Source organism: Macaca mulatta, chromosome 11 (assembly GCF_049350105.2).
Source record: "Macaca mulatta isolate MMU2019108-1 chromosome 11, T2T-MMU8v2.0, whole genome shotgun sequence".
NCBI lineage: Eukaryota > Metazoa > Chordata > Mammalia > Primates > Cercopithecidae > Macaca > Macaca mulatta.
Window position 1 is genome coordinate 28,684,204 of NC_133416.1, and position 21,758 is coordinate 28,705,961.

Sequence of the window (21,758 nt, forward strand, 5' to 3'; positions counted from 1 at the left end):
TGCCAATTACTCTCACCAGAAGAGGAACTCCCTGTCCAATTGCCCTCCCCCAACCTTTCCTCTGATTACAAACAAAACAAACAAATGTTTCCACACTACTTCAAGGAACTGTGGCACACTGGAAAATACCCATATGAGTAAAGAATTCTATTTCTAGAGTGCATGTGATTTGTGCCACCCATGTTGACTTCAGCTGTTGCACACTCGGTTCTCTTCTGAGGGGAAGTATCATTTAAAGCTGTGCGTGTTAAGAATCAGGAAATCCTAAGCCACCCAATGGTCTGTGCCCACTGAGCTCAAGCAGGCCATCAGACACCATGTGATGCACCAGTACGAGTTGGTACACTGGGGAACTGGCCAAATCCCAATAAGCCTTAGGGACACTAGTCCATCTGGATTAGCTCATCGGTGTGGTTCAAGTCACCAAATTTTTTATAACTAATGTCTTGCTCTGTAAAATAGCAATCATAATGCCTTTTCATACCAAAGCAGATATTACTTAGAAACATTATTACTTAGAAATAAACACTTTAAAGTATTGCAAACAAAAAAGTTATACACATCCAATTTTATTAACATTTACTTATAAATTATCTGCCCTTGACATATATTGGAATTGTGTTTTTAGGCAAATATAGTAACCCTCTACGGCAGGATAGAAAGTCTTCTTGGTGATATGAGAAGTACTGGTGTGATAATTTCATAAATTATTCAAGTCTGTGGAAACACTCCAGTTCAGAGAAGGGTACCTGGATTTGTTTTCAGATTTCTCGATTTTCACATGCACGTTAGGCTCTCTGGTTTTGATGGTGCATGTTTTCTTCTATTAAATGAGATAGCTTTCTCAATAATTATATCAGAAACAGCAGCAATGAGTGACTACAGGGCCTCTACTGGCCTCAGGCATTTTCTACAAACCAGAACTAGCTGTCAAACTTTGAGAATACGGAGCTTCCCACGGCCTTCCCCATCCCTGCATTTGGTGTGCCCCTCACAATTTCGTGCAATTCAGTGACTTGCCAAGCTCCCGCAGGCATCTGTGTTTGTGCTGAAGGTGTCAGTCTCCTCTGCGGTGCACCGTGTCGTGTATCACAGCATATTGGAATGGGTCTGTAGGTCGAAATAGCTGATTTGTGATTCAGGTTGGCTTTAACAGCCGCTGGAGGGAACACACCGTCTTATGGCAGTTGCTCTTCCACACAGCTTTGTTCTCTGCATGGGTAAGGGGTATCTCTGGGGTCCATCAACTGTTATATCATGATGCCTGTGCGATATTTACTTGCTTATATCCAATCTACTGGGTCCCTGAAGAATAAGCTTTTTTCTTCTTATTAGGTAATATTTACCCCTCCTTTTCTCTAATGATAAGAGTACTGGGAAGCAGAAATCCCTATCTCCACCTTCTCTCACCAACTCCCCAGCCTCCCCACTCATTCTCAGTCCTGGGGGCTGGGGGCTGGGGGCTGAGTGTGGGCCATACTGCCTTGCTGTTTGCAATAAAACAATTGTAAAATAAAGAGAGCAGCCAAAACAGGGAGTTATGAGCTGAGAATATGGGAAGAAGCACACAATTAGTTCTGATGAATGAAATATCTTCCTGATATTATTAACAATCCCTAGAAGTTGTGTCCTCTTTACCAACAGAAAAATGTTGATGTGTAAGAAAATAAGCTCATTTCTAATTTAACTTTTTAAGGGGTAGAAAATATGATATATTTTGCATACATATAAATTATTTATTTATATTATAGTCCTATATGATACAAGCATTTTCTCATCTAAAAGTGTTAACTCAGAAAACAGACTTGCATTAAGCTCTTGAGCCTCAGAATGGAGTACAGAGGGAACAAAACCCTTTTGAAATTAAAAATATTATTCAGCAGAAACTAATATTTTTGAACCAATATGGATTTTAAATAACTAAATATTTTTTTCAAAATCTCCCTTAACATCAAAGTCCAAGATGATTGCATTTATTTTGATGTCACTATATAAATACAAGGATGTTAACTGATACTTACCTAGGTCAAATATTCCAGTTGCATTAACAAACATACACATAACAAATATAAATTTATAACAAATGTCAAATTTCCCCATTATCTTCTCCATTAGGAATTTGATGTTCTGAAAAGTGCCTTTTCTAAGCATTTAGGCAGAAAAGAAAGAGGCATTAAAAATACAACTAAGAAATATTTAAATTTTGATGAAATAAGAGTCTTGTTAGTTGCAGTCTCTTTTGAATACTTTCCTTAGGAGAAAATACGCTGTGAAACAGTGATCTGCCACTACACAGTGGTTGGGGACATTAGGTCATTTCTAGATAGCAATTATATACACCTAATGGCTTATTCCCTACAAAATGAACTATTATGGTGTCAGAAAAGGCTAGATACTTTATCATCTGAAAGACAGGTTGCTCAGATGTGTACAAATGAATTTATTCTCTTGACCTCTAGTTCAGATGTCAGAAATATTTTATTTTGTACTAAAATAGAGATAGGTTCCTATATTGGAATATGTTCAGTATTTACCACCTTTCTCTTCTATTCTCTATCCATAAAACTCTGCCTGATTAAAATATTTTAAAGTGTACTTTTAACCTGATACTGTTAATAGCATTGATGATCCTGGATTTTAAAGATGGCTGCTTTAGTCTACTTTGATTTTGGGAAAGCCATTTAAAACAAACAAATATGTGCTATCGCTTAAAGTTTTATAAAGAATTAAGAGTAACTGAATGACAACTAAATTTCTCTTGTATTTATTGACTGCCTGTTAGGTTCAAAGTTCTGTGCTACATGCAGACATATCAAAATTTCTTATATCTTTGGATCACGAATGTCAGGGTCTTTCAACTCCTGGTCAGAAAAAATACTACCATGTCAGAGTGAGGAATTCTTAGTATGAGGTGGTGCTGGGGAGTACCAGTAGCTTCAGTTCAAAAATTCATTGCTCTGGGTCCCAACACACCGCTTCTTTTCCTAACACTTTAATTATCCACATTTTGCTCTGCTATTCCAAACGTGTAGTCTCTAAGAATAACCTGAACACGCCAGGTTCTCTCCCTCCACAAATTCTGAGTGCATGATTTAACATAAAAACAATTCGAATAAGAGGTTTTTGTCTTTCTACATTTTGAAAAGCCCTTTCAGATACAGTTTTAAATACGTAATTGAAATGCAGCATTTTCTTGAGTATTCAATACATTTCTTGGATTTTTTTTTTTCCTAACTGCAGGAATACCATAAATAAACACGCTCAGTTCCTGAAGCAATTCTTTAGGCACAGCAAACATGAGTCAAATAGCTTTCACTGCAGGTTTAGAAAAGGCAATGCCACCACCATAAGTTTCTCAGTAATTCCTATCACCTTTAAGCATGTTCATGTATTAATCTCAATATATTTTAATAGCATGCACACGGTCTCTAAAAACCCTTTCCTGGGGTTTACTGTTGGCTTTTTATTCCCCCAGATCTTTAAAAAATCTTAGCCTATCCATGACTTAGAGCACGTTTTCAACAAGTTATACGAAAATCTCCTTTTGTGCTCCACATTGACAGAGCCTGTCGGAATCCAGAGAAGGCAATCACATTCTGTTATGTTGTCAGCATGAGAGGCAAAAGCTCCAAAGTACTAAGTTCCTAGAGCTGTAAATCCATTGTGCTTCATGTTATAAATAAAGAAATTGCCCTGAGACAGCTACAGTTTGGAAGCATTATCATTTCTCTTTTCAACTCTCACTTTTCATCTTTTCAGTTATTTTCCTTAGGAAAACTTAGCCACCAAAGTATGACTTCTTGTATCACGAACCTATATGCCACAATTAAAAGAAAGAAATTCCAGCCAACCATGTCAGTGGCTGTAGTCAGCATTTAAGACAAAACTGACTCCTATCGATTTAGCAGAAGATAGTTCTCTCTGCCCCGTGTCTCCTTCCACCCTGATGCTCCCTGCCCTCTCCAGCCTTTTGGGCAAGCCTTTTCTTCCTGTTGCATTGCGAATGTGTGATGTACGCTTTCTAGCAGATGCATTTGAGGTTAGGTCTTCGCAACCATGAAAACACAGTTATAAATTGTTCTCAGAGCTAACCCACTCAACATCTTGGCACTTGGTTGTTTTTAACTTTTCAACAATAGGCACTGTTCACTCCCCTCCATCTCAGTTCTTTATTCAGTGATCAGGCAGGACACTGATGAAAGGCTAGTCACGGCTTCCCCCCATGGTATCAGTGTGGTGGCATGTGATGATTCACATGGGGTGTGTTTGATCCGAGGAAGCCCAGTCTCTGCTTATTCTTCCTTTGTTCTGTCATCTGGGGGAAAAGAGAGAGCGTGTGTTCAGCGGATTTTCTCGCTCTTATCCAGTGCTGGTGGGCCACAACCGTTTTGAGTTAATATTCCCCAACTACCTACTGTCCAGCATCATATAGAATATATTTATCAAAAAATGGATTCTTTTTTAAAGTGAATTTCCATAATCAGAGAAAAAGAGCAAACCCCTCTTTGTGGTTAGGAAGCAGGAGCCATTTTAGAAAACAGATCTTGCCTGTCACATAGCTGTCACCATCACCACAGTCATTTTAATAGCTACCATGGTTACTGTTGATATTTTTACTAATACTAACAATTTTATATGATAAAGGCGTTGATTATAGCATTGAAATGGCAGATACTAATGAGGATCTGCCTTTCCCATGGGCTTAGTAATTACTATCATGGCAGAAAATGATTTTTTTTTTTTAATGCAAAGAGATGCTTGTAGTTTGGCATTTTCTCCTTTCCCCCTTCCACAGAAGGAGAAGTGTCGCACAAGGCTCAGGGAGATGGGATAAGTGGAAGTCCCCGTTTGCTGGGATGCGGTTCTACAGTACGATGTGAGGTTTCTTTCTCGGAGTTTGCAATCCTCTATGGCTAATGACCTGGCTCCCTGGACCCTCTGTCTCCCCTCACCAGAGGTGGTGAATGATTTTATCCCACCCAGCACCGTCTCCCTGAATGCACCCACCTGCTCCTTGAGCTCTGCCAGCTGACCCGACAGCTGTTTGACTAGACTCATGGTCGATTCCAACTTCTCCTGAAGGTTCCGAATTTCATTTTGCTCACTGTCGCCTTCATTGCTAACGAGGGACATGGCTCGCATCCGAGGAAACCAATCCAAATTCTTCTCCTGAAAGTAAATAAATGTGTGGGAATAAGGGAATAAGTATGGAAGGGGAGAACGTCTATAGCTGTTTATTATTATTAACATATAAACCAAAGTCTCTTAGCACTTAAATTGGAGAGAGAAAACCAGGCACAGGGAAGGGCTGAAGTAGGGCTTAGACGCTGGTCTTCATGGGCTGGGGGAAGACCCCAAATATTGAAGCAAACTTTATATGGGCTCCCAGGGAGGTTCCAGCTGAGGCATTTAGAAAGCACCGTGAGGGCTACAGGCATTCAGTGAATGATGACGAATGATGAGGTGGGATCTGGAGGCTGGGGGAGCAGATCCAAGTGTGTGTGGGTACAGCATAGGCATGCACTGTTTCTCTTTCCCCCTGGCACAGAAGAGAAGGTGGGGGACGGTATAGGAAGGTGGTGAAAGAAATGTTTCAGCCTCAGCCACCCACACTACTTTACCTCCCACTTCCTCTATAAAGGCTCCCCACCAGCTCTGCCTCCCTCCGAGCTCCACTTGAGGAAGAGGGAAGTGGGAGGGCATGGCCTGAGGTTACTCTGTCTGCTCCCTTTGGAAATATTTTATTGCAATGGGTGAGAGTTAGACTTCCCCACAGGGCAATAGCTGGTTCCACTTCTGTTTTTGTAGGCAGCCTGGGTGTAGGTGTTGTGTGTGTGTGTGTGTTTTCCCTCCAATAGTGGTAGAGACTGACAGATGCTTTCTTCAAGACTCTGCTCAATTGTCTAACATCATAGAATCACTATATATTACTTATATGACATTTTTCCATCCTCCCCAAAGCTCCGCAAGGTAAATCATGTGGTCCCCATTTTACAGATAAGGAAACAAGAGGTTCTAAGTTTCATTACACTTGTCACAAGCTAGTAAATGGCCAAGCTGGGATTTGAAGCCTCTGCAGCATTGACGGGGTGTGCCAGTCTTTGTCTCTGTCTACCCACCTATTTCTCTAAATCACCTTCTCCTAACATCCCTAGCAGTGAGCATTGTGCTTGAAACTTTCCATTCCAGAAAAGTCCACTGAAATGGCTATAACAGCCTCTGCCTGTGGAATCCCTAGAATGAGAGTCATCAGTGTTCTTCCCTAAGTGACAGTGGCAAGGCCCAATTTGTGTATCTCTAGACTGCAGGCTCAATCTTACCTGGCCCTTGGGTTGGCTTTTTGTTGTTGTTGCTAGGCAGAGAATAACAAGTTCTTTATAGTTCCCTGCCCCCAATGGCAGTGAAAAGGGCTGATAAAGAACTAAAGATAAAACATATTGAAGTTTTAAACTGCATTTAAACAGCTGTAGCTAATTAGCATTTCAAAGGCGAACAGTAACTTACTCTGAAGTGCAGAGTGACAGATTCATTCATTCAATCAATCCTTCAGCATCTATTGTTAGGTATTTAGGGGTGAAAGTCAGATAAGACTGTGTGTCTGCTCTCAAGGAGCTTATGGCTCAGGACAGCCCTCCACAAACAGTGGGCTGTACACTGTGTGTACCGAAATCCCCTGGTTGCTTTTGAAAACTGCAGATTCCCACCCCACCACCTCTTACCAAATCAGGACCTCAGGGAATGTGTGTGGTTCTAATATCATTAAAGTGTTAAGGACTCTGGTTTATAGAAACAGGGAAGACTGGCTGGGTAGGGAGATGGAGCAAAGGGGAAAGATCTGAAATAGGCCTGTGGGGGAAGAGCAGAGGAAACCTAACAGGGATCCATGAAATGCTTGCACGGTAGTGTGGCTGGTCCAGCTGCTCACCCACAGCCCAGATGGATGTGCAGATGAGATAGAAAGCTTGACTGATACAGCATGCTGTGTCTCCCTGGGATGAGCATCAGAAAGATCAAGGTTTAAGGGAGTTCACACATTAATGTGTGAATTTAAAATTAATTTACATTACTTATTATGTGAATTTTACAACTGAAGAAAGTGAGGTACCATGGTTTAGATATGGTTTGTCTGTGTTCTCCAAACCTCCTGTTGAAATTTGATCTCCGGTGTTGGAAGTGGGCCGAATGAGAGGTATTTGGGTCATGGGGGCAGATCCCTCAGGAATTGGCTTGGTGCCATTCTCACAGTAGTAAGTGAGCTATCACTGTTTTTTTTAAGACTGAGTTTCAGTCTTGTTGTTGTCCAGCTGGAGTGCAATGGCGCAATCTCCGCTCACCACAACCTCCACCTCCTGGGTTCAAGCGATTCTCCTGCCTCAGCCTCCTGAGTAGTTGGGATTACAGACATGCGCCACCACACCTGGCTAATTTTGTATTTTTAGTAGAGATGGGGTTTCTTCATGTTGGTCAGGCTGGTCTCGAACTTGCGACCTCAGGTGATCCACCTGCCTCGGCTTCCCAAAGTTCTGGGATTACAGGCGTGAGCCACCGCGTCCGGTGAGTTCTCCCTCTTAGGAGCCTCGATGGGTTCTCGGGGGAATGGATTAGTTCCTGTGAGAGTGCGATGTTACAAGCCAGGGTGCCCCTAGGGTTTGGTGTCTTTTTGCATATGCCCACTTCCCCTTTGGCCCTTCTCTGCCATATTTTGATGCAGCACAAAAGCCTTCACCAGAAACCAAGCAGATGCTGGCACCATGCTTCTTGTGTAGCCTTCAGAACCATTCCCTAAATAACTTTCTTTTCTTTATAAATTACCCAGTCCCAGATATTTCTTCACAGCAACACAAAATAGATTAAGAAATGAAGCTGGTAACCGGATTAGCTGGGATCCCAACTCAGATCTGTCTGCACCATGGTCTGTTGGCAAGACAGGAGATTGTGGACAGAAAGTAAAATAACAAAATTTAAAATTCTGAAGGTAAAACAACTTTATGAAATGAAAAATTTTGAGGTGAGAGTGCCTTAAGCCTGGTAAAAGTAAATATCACTGAACTTGGGAAGTTAGTGTTTAATGGATACAGACCATTAGCTGGAGAAGATAAGAAATTTCTGGAGATAGATTAGTGATGGTTGCAGAACAGTATGAATGTGCTTCATGCCACAAAACTGTACACTTCAATGGTAAGATGGTAAATTGTGTGTTATATATATTTTACCACCATTAAAAAAAAATCCCAGAATTTGCAGAGGCTAATTTTTAGATGAATTGTGCACAAAACTCCTGAAGTCATCCTGCAGGTCAGTAGTCGGGGTAGATGAGGAGGCTGTGGGTGGCCAAGGGCTAAAATCTGTATGAATAAACAAGAGTGACCAGGAGGTATTAAAGGATAGGATGGGAAGGACTAGAAAAGTGCATTTTTTGGGGAGGTTTGAGGTATGTTGATTTCTTGGTGATGAGGAGCCCAGAGTGCTGACCCTTTTCTAGGGCTCTTAATACAGACAGGTTGGGAAAAATAGGCAGTTACCACCAAGGAGCTAAAGGAGACGGGGCTTGCCATGGTTTGAATGCTTGTCCACTCCAAAATTCAATTTAATTTTAAAATTTGATTGGCATTGTAACAGTATTAAGATGTGGGACCTTCAGGAAGTGATTAGACCATGAGGCTAATGTGTGAACTTCCACCTCATGGGGGTGATGATTGGTGCTGTAACAAAAGGGCAAGTTCGGTCCTCTCTTTCTCTCACCCCCTCACCTTCTATTCTGTGATTACGCAGCAAGAAGGCCCTCACCAGACGCGGGCACTTTGAAAATAGACTTCTCAGCCTCCAGAACTGTGAGCCAAAAAATTTCTGTTCATTATAAATCACCCAGTCTCATGTATTCTGTTACAGCAACACAAAACGGACTAAGACAGGGCTTGTCTTGGGAGAGCCAAGAAAGCAGCATTCTGGGAGAGATTTTTTCAACATACAACAGGACAAGGATTCCAGAGGGGCTGTTGGGGCAGGAGGATTTGGGAGCATCACAGACTGGGCTTGGGGTAAGAAGGTACCAGGAACGGGAGGGATGGTGAAAACATCAACCTTCAAAAAGTTTCCGAAAGAAACAGATGCAAAACCTTGTTCTAACAGTAGACTGCAACTCTCACAGATAATGTGTGAGCGTTTGTAAAGCTGCCTCCAAAGAAACACTATTGCAAGCATCTCAGGGGCCAGGATAAGCCAAGTCCACGACCTCTTGCTTTTGAGGAAACAATGGTAGCTCTCAGTGGACCATAGCTGGTGTCATTTGAGCCACAGAATTCCCTTTCCCTATACTCTCTTTTTTCATTTGTTTCTTTGTTCACCCATTCACTTAATAATCCTTGCTGTGTTTACTATGTCTCTGTTAGGCACTGGGAAAACAATAGTAAGCAAAATCCAGCACAATTCTCATGCTTATGGAGCGTGTAGTTCATAGGTGGAGAGTAAGACTTCAAACAAAGGATGATAAAAGTAATGAGAAGCTGTGCTTAAGTGCAAAAGCTACACAGTCCTGTCATCCTTTCTCTTCGTTCCTAAATATTATCCTGTCTTCCAACCCTCTTCTGGTTTTTCTAATCTTTCTTCACTCCTTGTATCGTCTGTATTTTGGTTTGTTTCTCAGCCTTTTCTCTCCTACTTTTCTGCTTCTTGCTTCACTCCTCCCTTCCCTTGTATATCTGCTGATCTTAATCTGAGACAAATATATAATGTACAACTAAAAATTGTTTTAATATTGGACATTTTATGGTTCCTTTTCTTAATTTTTAAGAGACTTGAGTTGAATGCTTTACATTTCTCACTACAATGGGGGGAAAAAAACCCAGCTTAAATTGATTGCTTTCTGTTCTCTTTTTTAAAGAAAGCAGTCTTTTAAAAATCAGTTCCACAACTGATTTTTCTTCAAAATTACTGCAGAAAGTACAGTATTCCCCGTTATTTGAAGTGGATACATTTCAAAACCCCTAGTGGATATCTGAAACTGTGGAGAGTACTGAACCCTAGATATACTATGATTTTTCATATATATACATATCTATGATAAAGGATAATTTATAAATTAGGCACAGTAAGAGATTAACAATAACTAATAATAAAATAGTACAATTAAAACAATATACTGTAATAAAAGTGGTCTCTTTCTCTCTCTCAAAATATCTTACCATTTCGGACTATACTTGACTGTGGGTAACTGAAAGCACAGAAAACGAAGCCATGGAGAAGGGGGATTACTGTATATTCTTTTCACGAAAATTAACTCCAATACAGCAGCATTCTTAAATGGTGAATATGCTTTTCCATTGAAAGTAGCTGCCAACTAAACACTCAGAAGTTTCTCTCTCTGTTCTTATGGCTTCCACAGAAGGCTCAATCTGAGCAGGGGAAGAGGAAGGTAAATCCGACTTTAACCTGAGCCAGAACCATAGGACAGACACACAGAGAAGATACTAGTTAACAGGACACCACTTCCTCTCCATGTCAACTTGTAATATGTATGCCATCTAACAAAGCAGTTTGATTTGGTTTGTTATTTCTTGATTTACTCATGCATGCTATGTACATCTTGTGATCATGCATATGGTTATTAGATTCCCATGATGACTTGTGTCAAAATGAAATAATCTCCTTACTTCACCAGGAATAAACATATTTGACCACAGGGTACTATAAAGTCAGGGAAGATGTGGATTAACTGTTAGATTCTGAGGCTATAATGTATGGTCCTAGAAAGTGGGTGAGGGGAAATCCAGAGCTTCTCAAAGATTCTAAAATGCAAAACTCAAAGATGAACCGTCATGTCCCTGAGAAGTCCCTTGAGGGCTCACACACTATGTCAACCATACCCTTTTATCCCTAAATTCTAATAGTTATCTATTTCTCTGGGTGATTAAAAGACCATTAGATAGAAGTGTAGAAACCTTGTAGTCATTCAATAAAATGATTAGGTTGCAAGTGTCAAAAGTCAGCTGTGCTGGGCCAGGCACGGTGGCTCCTGCCTATAATTCCAGCACTTTGGGAGACCGAGGTGGGCAGATAACCTGAGCTCAGGAGTTCTAGACCAGCCTGGCCATCGTGGTGAAACCTTGTCTCTGCTAAAATAACAAAAATTAGCCAGGTGTGGTGGCGGGTGCCTGTAATCCCAGCTACTCAAGAGGCTGAGGCAGGAGAATCGCTTGAACCCAGGTGGTGGAGGTTGCAGTGAGCTGAGATCATGCCACAGCACTCCAGCCTTGGCTACAAGAGTAAAGGCTCTGTCTTAAAAAAAAAATCAGCTGTGTTATGTTTTCATATTTGGTTCTTAAATGTGATACCTGATCTGTGGGAAAAGACAATGGGGGTATGATGGAAAGAGCACCAATCTATGAGTCAGGACACCCCGGTTCTGGTTTTACCTTAGCAAAATCTAGCAATAAGATTTTAGGAGGAAGAAAGCCTTATTCTCTGAGTCCCAGTTTCTTTATCTGTAAAATCAGACTGTCACCCTAGGTGGTGTCTGTGTCTCTTCCAGCTCGTCATTCTGTGAACAATGATGTAAAGAGCTTTAAAAACCAAATTGTTGAGAGAAGATTGAGCTCGCCAAGTGAGCAAACAGAAACATGGCATTTTGGCTAGAAGCAGCCTCAAAACCACACAGCCCACACCCAGTATACTGCAAATGCCTAGCCTGAAACCTAGAAAGTTTAGGTTTCCTTGAGGTCTCAAGGCACAATAGCAGCAAATATCCTGCACTTGACTCCCACTTCTGGGCAAGTTCTTCCATATTACATAGTGGACTAGCTCTTATATAGCCTATCCCTATTCTTACCTAATTGTCCACTGGCTCAAGAAAATATAAAGGATGTAATAATTTTTCTCCATATCAGAATGAGATTAAGAAATAATGCGATTGACTTATGTTAGCCGAACATTGGAGAAATTGTCTTGGTCTTTTTAGCTCTATTAAGTACATATTAAAAGCTGACTGTAGGTAAGCTACAGAAAGCAAGAATTGTGGTTCTACATCATAGTAACATATCCTACTTGTGGGCTGCCTACCAAATGTCAGGCACATTTTAATCATGCTATGACCAATACCCACAATTCCATAAGGTAGGGACTATTTCCATCCCATTTTGCAGATGACAATACTGAGGCAAGCGGATCAGTTACTTGTCCAAGGTCATATAGGTGGTGTTAGTGGCTAAACCAGGGTTTGGCCTCCACCCTATTTGATTGAAAAGCGTGTATCCTGTCACTGCACCAGACTACTCTGCATGTCAAATGGAGATATCTATGCTTAGCTTCTGAACTTGCTAAGGAAAACAAAGACTATAGTAAATCTCCAAACAGAAGCTACTATACCTTGGGCCCCCTTTGATTTCTTCTTCTGGGGTATGCTAAAGGTTGATTTATTAAAAATCGGAAACAAATCCTCTAGGCATGGTATCATGGATGCACGTGCAGGTACTGATAGAAGTGCAGCAACAGTTGACATTCACTGTGATTTTGTAGAATGCTCTGAAATACTGCTAATAAAGAACAACCCACAAAATGTACTATGTATTGTAATGGAGTATCAGTAAACCATTTAATATGTACCTTCACCTCTGCCCACAGACTTGATGGCTATGCTTAGAATGTGCTGTCACAAGACCATTTCCTAAGGTTTTTCTTGGTTACCATCCTTTCCTGAGCTTTATGTTTATACTGCATTTTTCCATTCTAAAATTCATTCACAGAGCCTTCTAGGCTGAGGAGCATAAGCATTTCCCCAAAGCCTCAGCATGACCTATTGCATTCCTCTCTTTGCACTTTTGGTCTGAAGACATCAGCAGAAATGGCTCTCAAAAGCCACACAAGTCATGCTGCTACTGCCTACTTACTGGAAGATCCCTTAGGGAAAGACAGCATTTCTTATTTCCTAGAACTTTAGACCTAGAAAATAATCTGGAACAAGAATTCTTTCTGAAGTTGAAGTAATCATTTGGTTATGGGGTATGGTTATGGGGGCGTGTCTCATGGACCCCAGCACCTCTGCTCAATTTCAGTAAGGGCATGATGAGCTTCTTACCTTTGCATCAACATGGTGGCCTTGAGGGCAGATTAGGCATTATCTAAAAAAATCAGGAGATACCCATGACATTGGCATTGGGACTCCTCATCTAGTTTCTAGTGAACACCCACCTGTATACAACAAGGACTGTGAGCAACAAAACAACTGGTTCTCACAGAGGCTCAGATGTGGGCCTTGCATTCATGAGGGAGGAGGAATGGGTTAGAAAACATAGTCTTGTTTAACAAGTATCAGGGACTGCAGGTGACAGAGAAAGGATACAGCTGTGTTCTTTGAAATTAAAACACTAAGGCTAGGTGTGACGGCGCATGCCTATAATCCCAGAATTTTGGGAGCCAAGGTGGGAGGATTGCTTGAGCCTGGGAGTTTGAGACCATCTTGGTCAACATAGTAAGACCTCATCTCTACTAAAAATTAAAAAAATAACTGGGTGTGGTGGTACACACCTATAGTCCATCTTGGTCAACATAGCAAGACCTCATCTCTACTAAAAATTAAAAAGTTAACTGCGTGTGGTGGTGCACACCTATAGTCCAAGCTACTTGGGAGGCTGAGGTGGGAGGATTGTTCGAGCCTAGGAGGTAGAGACTGTAGTGAGCTATGATCATGCCATTGTACTCTAGTCTGGGCAACACATAGAGACACTGTCTCTAAAACAACAACAAAAACAAAAACTATTCTTCTACTGACAAATAAATGAAAACCTCAACTCATTCTAAAAAGAGGGTTAGGGTTAGGGAAGAAGAGTAAGAGTGAATTTTGCTCCATTAGAAAAACATGTGACAGGAGTTGAAGATTCATTTTCAAGCTCTTATTAACCAGAACCATCTTTCTGTGTCTCCCTGTGTATTCTGTCTGGATCTCCCCAGATCTTCCTTGTGAACTGTTAGGTTCCTGTAAATGTGGTAAGTACCGAATTTGTGTGGATTGAGAAATCTGGAATGTGTTAGTTGCACAAAGCAAAACAGGATTGAAAGATTTTGTAAAGCTACAAATCCCTTCAGAGTGTTATCATCATACCTTGAAATATTGCTCAAATCTAAATGCTCAAATCTCAGGTTTATATTATATATTCACATATTATAAATTTGTGAATTTTTACAAAATTATAAAGCAATATTACAAACAGAAAGCATCCTTGGTTAGCTGAGGCCATATGCAGAGTGGCTGAAGGCCGCGCCTTAGAGCTGTGCATGGCACCCAACAAAGGCTGGTGTCACTGCCGTGTTCCTGCCTGGCCCCTTTTTCATGGCACCATTTTCAGTGTGCTGGTGGGAAGGAGCTCCTGGCCTAGGAGCCTTCCAGGGACAAGGCTATTTAATCCAGTCATTGCTCCCAAAGGCAGAGGGAAAAAGAGGCTCCATGAAAGTGCCCATGAAGGAGGAGAGTTCCGGGATGAAAATGACTTCACGGGACTCCTAATCTCAGCAGGGCCCAGGTATACAATAAAAAAACTACAGCTGGAAGGTACTGAGAGATGGGCTGATTCTATCACCCCTGACTTTATAGGCAGCACAGCCATGGTGGGAGGGGGCATGACCCTTGCCCAGCACAGGGCTTGCAGGAGGACAGGACTGCCCACTATCATGTTATGGATGGTCCTGCGGGCTCTAAGCTTCTGTAGGTGTGAGCCTGAAGGCCCCTATCCCTACTGGCTTCCTGACTTTAGGGAGGCAGAGGGAAGCAGGTAAGTGAGGACCCCCTCAGCCAAAAAGAGGATCCAAATAGTTCAACCAACATTTCCAAACATGCTGTGAGGTGTCAGGAAGAGCACTGGGCTCTGGAGTTTCAAAGACTCATGGGTAAGAATTCCCATCCTTAGACTGTTTCCAGACCAGTGGCGGAGTTGGTATGGGGAAATACAGATGGCAGGCAGTAAAGACTTCTGCAGTGGGCATCCTGGGGGCGAGAAGCACTGTATGTACTAGCCCTCACCTGCAAATCATCCTCTGGGATGGGCTGCATGTCAGATGGTGGCTCTTAATTGTTTGGGGGCATTGAGAGAACTGTGATCTTCAAGACCTACCTCTCCCAGGTGGCCTGAAATAGCACCAAGTTTGAAAGCAGGGCTCTGGGCAGTGACTTGGGAAAACAGGTGTGGATACCAAGTGTGATGAGGACCCTTGAGCTTAGCTTTGTTCCTGTGGTGGCAAGTGGTGGGTCTCACCCCCCCCCCCCCGCCCAGAAAAAAGCCTGGACTATGAATAGAGACCACAGACCCCGAGAACCCACCTTACTTCTCTGGCCCATTCCTCCTCCTTCCTCCTTCCCAACTCTCCCTCTTAGAAACTTTCTGACCCCCATGAGCAGGAGTGCAGAGGCTACACAAAGCAGTGAAATTACTTGTGTCTTCTTTTGGCCCCAGACTTCTCATCCCTGATCCAGCCAACCATAAGCCTTAGCTGTCTACAGAATGCATCAGCTACATCTGCTCATGGTGGGGTCCTGCCCATTCCCAGCCAACAGGGCACCAAGGGATACAGCCACAGAGAGAAGAGGGAGTAGCTCAGGACTGGGGAGGTCTAAGAAGGCTCAGATCCAACGGCAGCTTAGACAATTGGCAAGCTACAGGCCTCTTATCCATCAGTTCAGCAGCACTGCTAGCACAGTAACCGGGAACACGAAGAAGCAAGACTCTAGGATGAGTGACCACCTCTGATGAGTGACTTGCTGGGAGGCTCTGGGGATGGGCACTGGTCCCAGTGTTGAGCCAACATGACGGTGAGGAACACTCAGAGAGGGGAGGTGGAGTCCAGCTCCCAGAATTGCTTTGAGCCATCAGCCAGCTGATTCCCAGATGCTGTAGTGGCATCAGACTCAGGGACTGGGGCCCAGTCTGTTAAAGGTCTCTGGGAATCTGGAGATGCATTTGATGATGCAACGATGGAAAAGGAGGTCTGAGCAAGGGACCTGCCCAGCATTCTCCAGGATCCCTACTGCTGTTTTTCCTACAGAAGTGTCAAGTGGGAAACATTCTGCCCATAAAGGAAAAATAATTAGGTAAAGCTTTGGCATCAGAAGAGGCAAATTAGCCGGGAGTGGCGGCACACACATGTAGTCCCAGCTACTCAGGAGATTAAGGCAGGAGGATTGCTTGAGCTCTGGGAAGTCAATGCTGCAGCGAGCTGAGATTGTGCCACTACACTCCAGCCTAGGTGACAGGGTGAGACCCTGTCTCAAAAAAGGAAGAGACTGTTGGGGACACCAGCAACCCAGGGTCCTACCAATGGACTTCCTCAGGGCCAGTCATGTCCCTTCCTGCTTGGGTTTTTCTTTTCCTGTCAATTCTGAATTCCACTGAATCTCTACATATTTTCTTCTTGGGACCTTAAAAGCCTTTCTTAATCTTACTATTTATTAATTTCCATATTTTAATCTAAGTTATCACCTCCTGTCCTCCTTCGAAAAGAACATAAATGTTTATTTTCTTCTGCAAATAATATGAAGTAGAAACATTTGCAAGTCTCACTGAGATAGAAAAAATCTAGAGATTTCTTCATGGTGAGATTAGGGGAAAACATTTGGAATAGGGCATTGAATACTCGAGGGGGCATTCGTCCAATGTGTGGCTGCCCAGAATCTGAAGCTCCTTCCTGTATCTGAGGAAATCATTACTGTGGGGTCCTGATGGAAATCTGGGTCCAGTCTTCTGCGACAGAAGCTGAAAAGGCTGATACTCTGTCTGCTCTCCCTGTGGCAGCTAGAGCTCAGTCATGTGACCAAAGGGTGGCCCATCAGATGCTCTTGCTTGAGATTTTCATATGGAACAAGGGATGCCAAGAAGCAAAATAGTACAGAATTCTTTCCATTCACGGTGGTTGGAGAGGTGGCTTCTGGCCGTGGCGATGCCCTCTGTGCTGGAGCCAGCTTCCAGCACTCAGCAATGGCACTCTTCCTCTAACCAGGCTGTCCCCAGGTGGGACCTCTGGCCAGCTCTTGGATTTTCTCTCAGAATCTGCTCATACTGAGTCTGGTTTCTGCTTTCCTCTGAATGTTGTAATCCTTTCCACAAATTCCTTCTCTCCCTAAGATAACCAGAGTCAGTTGCTGTTGTTTGCAATGCAGAACCACTGCATGAGCCCATGTGGGCACTGACGGTGGCTTCAGAAGGGGTGGCAAGAGTGGGACACACGGAAGTGCTACCACAGCAATGTCTGCCAAGGGGGCTTTGAAGTCGGAAACTGAGTGCTTGAAACTGTACACTTGACAGACAACAGTTTTCCCCTGGAGGGATGACAAGTGCACGTCACCACAACTGGCCAATTTTTGTATTTTTAGTAGAGACAGGGCTTCTCCACGTTGGTCTCGAACTCCTGACCTCAGGTGATCTGCCTGCTTTGGCCTCCCAAAGTACTGGGATTCCAGGTGTGAGCCACCACGCCCGGCAAGTTGGTGGTTCTCAAAGTCTGTCTTCTCTAGATCACCTGGGAAATGGTTAGAAATACAAATTCTTAGGCCTTACTCCAGATCTACAGAATCAGAAACTCCAGGGTTGAAGGCCCAATAATTGGTGTTTTAATGAGACCTCCAGGTGATTGTGATGCACGCTAAAGTTTGAGAATGACCACTGTAGATAACTTAAGGTCTAATCAATGATTTCCTAACATCACTACTCATTGGATGAACTGTAAAGAAAATTCTTAACCATACTTATTGTACATGTTGATTTGGTAATCATACAATTTGTTGGCTAAATATGTACACATTGGAGCATAAAAGGAGTGCTACTAATAATTATGTAGAGACAAGGACATTAGATGAAAGACTGCTCCAGTCAAAACTGTGGTTCCTCTGGGTTTCATTAAAACCTAGACTATCATTTATGGGATCTGGACCACCTAAGTAAGAGAATGAAATAATTCTGTGACAGTATTGGGCAGCTTCTCAAGATTAGAAAGTCCCATTTACATGTGTAAAATTGTGAGAGCATGACTTTGAGGTATTATCTACTGGGAAGTCATAAGCATTCTGGTCACCTAAAAAATGCCTATAACAATGGGTTTTAACGTATTTCTTATGTGAGAGTGGTCCATACTGGCCACTCCCACTTCATTATTACCCATTCTCTCCTTTAAGTCTTTTTTTAAAATAGACAGCTGCTAATATTCCCCTGAAATTCCTCTTTGATTCCAAATACCTTTTTCTAGAAAATCCCTATTTTTTCCCCTCAGTCTTTTGTCCCTGGCCTCTCTCCTGATCTCTGAGCTTTCCAAAAGTCCATTGCCAACGGGCTGGGGCACACTCAGGTTAAAGATCTTGAATGGCTTTTGGGGGTCAGCACAACACAGAGGTCTAATAAAAAATTCAAAGTTGGATGAAGGTGATGTGCCAGGTTGCACTAAAGAGACCTTGCACTCAGACCAAACTTTCTCATTAGCATCAGAGACCTAAACATTCTTCACTCGATTTTTGAAACAGGGCATCATGTGGCATGAGGGATGCTGAATTTAAAAATCTGAATTGAGTACAGACCAATATGTTATTCTGGGAGGGGTGGGGCAAACAGGGTGTGATGTCAAAATGGGATTCAACTCTAAGTTAGATTATAGCTTTGCAGAGTATAGCAGTGACCACTGTCTTGCTGGCTCTGGGAACTGGACCCAGTACAGGGTGGTGCACAGCTGGAAAGGCATTTCACCGTCATCACCAATGCATCGACAGCTGGCTAGGTGGGTCCCAGACCATGTGGCCCTGTACACACATTCACCTCTACCCTTACCCAGCAGCTGTAGGTCTTCACCTGCTCTGCCAAGCAGATGTTACATGGTGAGAAGAAACGAAGTAATGCCAAGTAGGGTGAGCATAAGAAACTTAAAATGATGAAGCCTGGCCATGGAATTCCCAGGAGACAAGTGAGACTGAAAGAATATGATATGCTCTAATTCCACAGGATGCTGGCTCTTTTCAAATAATGGCTCTGTCTGATCATAATTATAAGATGCATAGACACAAAAGGCACAAGGTATTGGTGAACAGGAATTACAGCCACGAGCCATAGATTAGTTTTACACAAATGGAGTATGGAAACAACTGTTGATCATGCAGTAGGTGTTGCATTTCTAATTTTTGTGCAATTTCACAAATAAATTCCCCATGTTTTAAACTGAGGCTACTTAGGTTATATGCATTTTATACATTTTTCTCATTGATTGATTGATTGTAGGGTGGGGTCTTGCTATGTTGCCCAGGCTGGTCACCAACTCCTGGTCTCAAGGGATCCTCCTGCTTTGGCTTCCCAAAGTGCTAGGATTACAAGTGTGAGCTACTGTGTCCAGCCCACTTTATACATTTTTTTCTATTTTTGAAACATTTCACTGATTATTTGTTTTATGGGATATCAATCTGATAGAAAAAGACTTTAAAATACTGAAATGGATATTGAAGCAATTTCTACATGTAAAACTTGTTTCTAATACATGATGAAGCCAGTCTGATGAAATAACATAATGTTTTATGATCGGCCAATCATATCACTTGTTATTTCCCGAGTGACAGAGTGTCTTTGTTATTGATGAGCTGCCAGAGCACACCTGGGTTTATGCTAATGAGGTGGCTCTTGGTGGGCCCCTACATAGTGTTGGGAGGTTATGGAGTAGGAGGAAAGGGGCTGGTTACCAGAGAGACCAAGCACACATGATTGCAGGGTTGGGATTTCAAGTCAGCCCAACCTCTGGACAGGGAAGGAGGGATGCTGGAGATTGAGTTCATTCACATGGCCAATGATTCAATCAATCAGGCCTATGTAATGAAGCCCTAAAAAAACCTCTGGACACTAGGGCTTGGTTGAATTTCGTTGGTGGACACGCTAATGTGTAGGGAGGGTGATCTGCCCTGGTTCCATGAGGAGAGGCCATAGAAACTCCATGTTCCCTCTCAGACCTCACCGCATGTGTCACTTCATTTGGCAGATTCTCTTGATTTGTATGCTTTATATAATAATAAAACTGTCTTCATTAGTGTTTTTCTGACTTCTGTGTGCTGTTATAGCAAATTATTGACAAGAGAGGGTTGTGGGAACCCCCAAATTTATATCCAGCCAGTCATAAATGCTGTAGCCTGGGGACTCCCAAAGTGTGGCTGGCATCTGACATAGGGCAGTGTTGTTGGAGATCATGCTTTCTAACTTGTGGAGTCTGCACTAACTCTGAGTGGGCAGTGCCAAAATTGAGTTGCAGTGCACCCAGTTGCGATTGAAACTGAATAGCTGGTGTCAGACAAGGCACCCACCCTAAACACCTCTGGTTGTGGCCCATGTGGCCATCGGCTGCTGCTCGTGGCCAGAGGGAAAGGGTGACCTTGGTGGCAAAGGTAAGGAAGCTGCAGGGTGGCTAGCTCAGGTTGCTGGGTTTACTTTTGCTAACTGTTGCTACTTGGAGACCTATAAATAGTGGACATTCGGTTGAACTATTACAAAGAGAGCTACAGAAGCTAGAATACACCCAGAAACCTGCAGCTATATACATATTTAGGATATGATCAGGCAAGGCAGAAAAGATTTATCCGGGGTCTATGGATAAAGAATAAAGTCGTTTTCCTTGTTTTTCCTTGAGCCTTGAGCATGAAAAGCGTGCTGTTGGACTGTGATCTTACATACATTCTCTCTTTATTTCTTACCCATTCTGCCTGAAGAGTTGGCAACAATTTGAAATCCATCATCCTGGGTGTGTTTTGTGGATTAAACTATTTATTCTTGTATGTTCTACCCATTTCCTTGTCAGGAATGAATTCTGTGTATTACAAATAATTGATGACATCAGGCACATCTCAGAATCAAAAAAAAAAAAAAAGGCACTGATATGTTTTTAATATTTTTCTGGCATAAATTCTTAACTCCTTTCCTAGCCCAGGGGGCCTTACGTCATCCAGTCTCTGTCCCCCTCCCCTCCCCCATCTGTAGCCGCCACCTGCCACCCTCACTAACTCCGGCCACATGAGCTGTCCTGCTGGTTTTCTGCCATGTCCAATCTGTTCCCACCAGGGGTTGGCTCCTGCTGATTCCTAGACCTCTCCATGGTTTGCTCACTTACTCCATAGAGGGCTCTGCTCCAATGTTCCTCCTCAGAGAGGCTGCCATTGACAACCCTACCTAGCACACCTTCATTCCTCTCTGCTCCTTCAACTTGCTTTGCTTTCCATCATTAGCTGACATTGCCTACATCATATAGTTGTTTGTCTCCAATAATAGAATGCAAGTTCTAGGAGGGCAGGGCTTCACTTCACTTGTTTCTAGAGCCTAGAACAGTGTCAGGTGCATAGCAGGTTTTCATTAAATGCTAGCTGAATAAGTGAAGAAATACAGAGGTCAAAATGGAAGGAAGTGCCCCCCACCGCTACTTCATTTTTTCCAAGGTCTGGAGGTGAAGTGACCTGTCCTGTGCTGGAAAGGTCTGTGCACCATATTAATGCTAGCGGGGATGAAACCAGTCTTGGCATCATCCAAATGAGAGGATGCTCAGATATACGGGGTACCAAGAAAGCAGGCTATGATTTAAAAGTCAGGGGTTTTGGAGGCAGGGCAATCTCAGTCTGAATCCCAGCCTCACCTCTCATTATGCAAGTGATCAGATTAGTATTAAAGTTTCTTCTTCTGAAAATAGGGGTAAGAATGTCTATCCTTTAGGATTTCTGTAAGGATTTCATAAAATGATGTAGAGAAACTAGCGCAAAGCTTTTCTCTTGTGGGGAA

The 21,758-nt window shown here is 42.7% G+C and overlaps 1 protein-coding gene across 1 annotated transcript in view; it reads right to left on the reverse strand.

The window, feature by feature from the left end:
- Positions 1 to 1,715: 1,715 nt before the first annotated feature.
- ITPR2 (inositol 1,4,5-trisphosphate receptor type 2) overlaps positions 1,716 to 21,758 on the reverse strand; it is a 495,598-nt gene continuing 475,555 nt past the window's right edge. Inside the window, exons 56-57 of the mRNA XM_028829349.2 lie at positions 5,008 to 5,169; positions 1,716 to 4,315 (exon numbers count right to left, since the gene is read on the reverse strand). Of these exons, the coding sequence (XP_028685182.1) occupies positions 4,229 to 4,315; positions 5,008 to 5,169 (249 nt within the window). The 3' untranslated portion in view covers positions 1,716 to 4,228. The remainder of the gene's footprint in view (positions 4,316 to 5,007; positions 5,170 to 21,758) is intronic.